The sequence below is a fragment of the Oryx dammah genome, unplaced genomic scaffold, assembly GCF_014754425.2.
Source record: "Oryx dammah isolate SB20612 unplaced genomic scaffold, SCBI_Odam_1.1 HiC_scaffold_28, whole genome shotgun sequence".
NCBI classification, from domain to species: Eukaryota; Metazoa; Chordata; class Mammalia; order Artiodactyla; family Bovidae; genus Oryx; species Oryx dammah.
Window position 1 is genome coordinate 117,153,366 of NW_024070212.1, and position 5,151 is coordinate 117,158,516.

The following is a 5,151-nucleotide window of genomic DNA, read 5'->3' on the forward strand; positions in this document are numbered from 1 at the left end:
CTGAACTGAACTGTGACTTATAACAGGCATCCATTCTCTAACAGAGCAGCAGGGATGCTGCCCTTGAAAGCTATAGGAAAATGGCAACATCCTTGGCATTCCCTCCCCTGTCCCAACCTCACCCCAGTCTCAGCCCAGTCTTCGCATGCCCTTTGTCTTGTGTCTTTGTGTCTGTGTCCTTTTCTCTTCATATAAAAGCACCAGTCTTTGGATTTCTGTTAGTCTCCTGGTGGCGTCCGACTTTTTGTGACCCCGTGGACTGTAGCCTGCCAGGCTCCTCTGTCCATGGGATTCTCCAGGCAAGAATCCCTGAGTGGGTAGCCATTCCCTTCTCCAGGGGATCTTCCTGACCCAGGGAACAAACCTGAGTCTCCTGCATTGCAGGAAGATTCTTTACAGTCTGAGCCACCAGGGAAGTCTTTGGGATTTAGGGTCCTTCTAATCCAGTATGGCCTCTTCCTAACTAGTTCATTTGGAAAGACCCTATTTCCAAAGAGGGTAATAGTCTGAGTCACCAGGACTTCTCAGGTGGTGAAGAATCCACCTGCAGTGCAGGAGACCCCAGTTCAATTCCTGGGTCAGGAAGATCCCCCGGAGAAGGGCTAGGCTACCCACTCCAGTGTTCTTGGGCTTCCCTGCTGGCTCAAATGGTCAAGAATCCACCTGCAATGCAGGAGACCTGGGTTCGATCTCTGGGTTGGGAAGATCCCCTGGAGGAGGGAAAGGCTACCAACTCCAATATTCTGGTCTGGAGAATTCCATGGACTATATAGTTCATGGGGTCACAAACAGTTGGACACAACTGGGCGACTTTGCCATCCTCTTAGTATAGTGGTTGAGTGTCCCTGCTTGTCAGGTGACAGACTGTGGTTTAATTCCCTGATGGGGAAACAACATGCCCTTTGGGCTTCCCTGGTAGCTCAGCTGGTAAAGAATATGCCTACAAGGCAGGAGACTCCAGTTCAATTCCTGGGCTGGGAAGATCCCCTGGAGAAGGGATAGTCCAGCCACGCCAGTATTTTGGGGCTTCCCCGGTGGCTCAGATGGTAAAGAATCTGCCTGAAATGCAGGAAACCTGGGTTCAGTCCCTGGGTTGGGAAGATCCTCTGGAGAAGAAAATGGCAACCCACTCCAGTATTCTTGCCTGGAGAATCCTATGGACAGAGGAGCCTGGCGGTCTGCCATCCATGGGGTCTCACAGAGTCAGACACGAGTAGCGACCAGCACGTTCAGAGGCTCTACCTGCCTGCTAAGTGTGCACATGTCAGGGTGGATGATGATAAGCCGTGGTGAGGGGAAGGAAATTCAAATCTTTGTGAGCCATTGGAAGAAAATAAGTTGTACATTTCTGGAGGAAATAGACTGTATTAATAAAAAAAAATAAAGGTAAAGCAAGCTGTCTATGCCATAATAACCCATGATGTGGTTGTAGGACCCTAGCCCACAGAAATATTAGCAGGAGCCCAGAATGAACGTAGGTTGAGTCGTGCTTTGGGAGAGGAAGGAGAGTGAGGGAGGGGCCGTCAGGACAGGAAACCCATGACGCTGGCTGCACCCACGCAGGGGAACACCGCGGAGAAGTTCAGAACCGACCTGGGAAGACCCCCTTGCTAGGCTGTCTGTTAAGTGAAGGCCCCAACTGCGAGCTAAGGACAGCATGACCTGATTCACACAAAGATCCTAAAAGAAAGGCTTCACCCGTGCAGACACACACCAACTGCTAAGAGAGGCAAGGCTTTATTGGGGCCAAAGAAAAACGCATTTCCATTTTACTGCTGTGCGCTCAGCTGCTCAGTCATGTCTGACTCTTTGCGGCCCCATGGACTGTAGCCACCAGGCTCCTCTGTCCATGGGATTTTCCAGACAAGAATAGTGGAATGGGTTGCCATTTCGTTCTCCAGGGGATGCTCCTGACCCAGGGATGGAACTCGAATGTCCTACACTGACAGGTGGGTTCTTTACCACTAGCGCCACCCGGGAAGCCCCCACTGTACTGTAGCACATCTTAATTTTTGAATTTCATCAAGCATGTGTTTATTCTGAAATTTCACACACAGACACACACACACAGGGAGAATTTTAGACATGCCAGCAACAACAAAAACAAAGAACAGGGGATTCGGAGTCCATTTCCACATCCCATTTTTCAAGGGGGAAAGGATGCACCCACATTTCAGGCCTGTGGAGGCAGTCTCTGTGTCTGGAGTAGAGAGGGCCGTGTGCTGGCCTGGGCACAGACTGCCCACCTGCCCCCCTTCCTCACACTGACAACCTCCAAGGATGGGCAGGAGTGAGGGCTGAGGGCCAGGAGGTCACACCTGCCCCCTGGGGAGATCCATCCAAGGAGGGGCACTGGGTCCCTCTGACTTGTCTGTGCTCCTCTCCTGTTGGCCCCCCACTGCTTGCTGAAGACTTCAGCCTTCCTGTCTGTCCTGCCTTGGGTCGAGAGGGGTCAGGGGAAGATTGGCCTCGGGACTGCAGCTCCTGGGGCCTGGGGGTTGGGAGTCCCAGTGAACTCAAAGCCCAAGCCTCACCTAATTGGCCATCAGAGGCCTTGAGTCCCAGCCCTGCAGGTAGAGAATGCCTTGCCCCGCTGAGTGGCCCAGAGATGTGGGCAGTGCATGGACAGGCAGGTGAGCTTCCTCCAGGATCCAGTAGTTCCCACTCCAGAATCCGGGGCACCAGTCCAATGCTCCCTGAGATCCCAGGTACCCCCTAGGCACCCCCTCATTCTCCCTTCACCACACAGGAAGGCAGAGCTGACAGGGCAGTAGACAGGGGTCCTGGTGCCGACTGATTATCATCAACACAGACCTGGGTCAAGAGCTCAGGAGCCCTTGGGAGAGCACTTCCTGGCTGTGTGGGGCTGGGCAATCACAGCCCTCACCTGGACAAGGTAAGGTCAGGGCAGCCACCCTCAGGGTGCAGGAGTCGGGGAGACCATGTGGGTAAGGGGGCAGGGCCGTGTATACAGTAAGCACTCAGGTCTGCTCTCGGCAGGGGAAGTGCCTGGCCAGCCCTGGACTCATCTCGCAGATGACGCCCCCATCCAGGGTCAGAGGCAGTGATGCTGAGATGGGAACCCTGGCACGCAGGGGAAAGAAACAGGAAGCACCCTCATCAGCCCAGGGAGACCCGGCCCCTGCGCTGCTCCCGGCCTGTCCGAGACCTGGTGGGAAGAGGCGCCCAGGGCACATTTCTGAGATTCATGAAGAGTACATGAAGGGGCAGAGAGTGCAGGATTAGATACGTGAGAAAAAGCGGAAAGCTGGCAGCGTCGCTGAAAAGACAGGCGGCTGCAGTGCCATTTCTGCACTCCAGACTCAGCTCTGCAACCATCCTGGCACCCCACCAACCCCGCAGTGACCATTCAGAGTCCCCACAGGCTGAGTGCTCCTTGCATATTTGTGAATTAGTGAATCAGAGAAAATGTTGCCTTTTCAGGTCAGTCTGAGCTTGTCTGGAGGACTGGGCACTGAAGGGTCCCTGTGCTTCAAGAGAGTATGACCTTGTAACCCTCACCTCCTCCCTCTCCCTGCCTCCCGCCTGCTCTCTGCCCCGTGTCCCCCAGCTCAGGGCCATGGCACCCCACAGAAATGGAAACCTCTCAGAGATGCCTCTGCAGGAATTTGTGCTGGAGGGATTTGAGGGTGGTCCGCAGACCCAGGCCCTGCTGTTTGCTCTGTTCCTGGCCCTGTACGTGGTGGCCGTCCTGGGGAACCTCACCATGATGCTGGTCATCACGCTGGATGCCCGTCTGCACTCTCCGATGTACTTCTTCCTCAAGAACCTCTCTTTTGTGGACCTGTGTTACTCATCTGTCATCGCCCCCAAGGCCCTGGCCAACTTCCTGTCCTCCTCCAAGCTCATCACCTTCTCAGGCTGTGCCACCCAGTTCTTCTTCTTCTCCCTGATGGGCACCACTGAGACTCTCCTCCTGGCCGTGATGGCCTATGACCGCTTCGTGGCCATCTGCAGCCCCCTGCGCTACCCCATCTCCATGCGCCCCTCAGTCTGTGCCCGCCTGGTGCTGGGCTCCTACTGTGGGGGCTGCTTCAACTCTGGGGTGCAGACGATCCTCACATTCAGCCTCCCGTTCTGCAGCTCCAACCACATCGACCACTTCTTCTGTGATGTGATCCCCCTGCTCCAGCTCACTTGTGCCAGCACAGCCGTCAATGAGCTGGCCTTGTTTGGCCTGTGTGGCCTCATCATCGTGGGCACCACGCTCGTGGTCCTCACCTCCTATGGCTACATCACAGCGACCATCCTGAGGATGCGCTCAGGAGGAGGGAGACACAAGCTCTTCTCCACCTGCGGCTCCCACATGACAGCCGTGTCCCTCTTTTATGGGACCCTTTTTGTCATGTATGCCCAGCCAGGAGCTGTGGCGTCCATGGAGCAGGGCAAGGTGGTCTCTGTCTTCTACACCCTGGTTATCCCGATGCTCAACCCCCTCATCTACAGCCTGAGAAACAAGGACGTGAAGAATGCCCTGCGGAGACTGGGGCAGAGACACAGAGCCACGTGATGGAGGGGGACCAGAGAGACAGTGTCCTGAGGAGAGGACAAGGGGACTTGAGGGGAGGCACTGGGTTTGGCTTGAGGAATTCATTCTTTATTCATCTAATTCATTCTTTCATCCAGCATTTTATCCAGCCCATCTTTGAAGCACATCATGGACCACACCCTGCAAGTGTGAGATGCAGAGATGAATAAGGAATCGTGTTTGCCGCAGAAGAGCTAATGGCCCGCAGTGGGGCAAGATGCTAAACTTGACGTTTGTGTAACACAGTGGGCAGAGTCATGAACTGGGGGGTCTTTGAAGCACAGTATGGGTCCCAGTTCAACATCAATTGGTGAAGGTATGTGGACTAGACAAACTCTCTGACTTTATCCCTCACTTCTTTATCGAATCTAATGTAAATATGTACCCAGCAATCTACCCTGGGACAACTAGCAGGGGGCTTTAGGACACTCAGCCTGGCCCCTTCCTTGGTGATAGCCTGGGCATCCCCACAGCCAATTAGGGGAGTTAGGAAGACCATGCTTCCCCTCAATCCTGAGCGGGGCTGTTTTTCCCCTCCCCCTTCTGTTCACTGACGCTGCCACCCAACAAGGCAGCAGGGAGCACCTGTGCTCCGGCTTCAG

The 5,151-nt window shown here is 54.6% G+C and overlaps 1 protein-coding gene across 1 annotated transcript; it reads left to right on the forward strand.

Moving 5' to 3' along the window:
* Positions 1 to 3,580: 3,580 nt before the first annotated feature.
* On the forward strand, positions 3,581 to 4,531 carry LOC120856654 (olfactory receptor 12-like). Its single transcript, XM_040231997.1, has one exon. It carries the CDS (start codon positions 3,581 to 3,583, stop codon positions 4,529 to 4,531), a length of 951 nt encoding a protein of 316 aa, XP_040087931.1.
* The last annotated feature ends 620 nt before the right edge of the window (positions 4,532 to 5,151 follow it).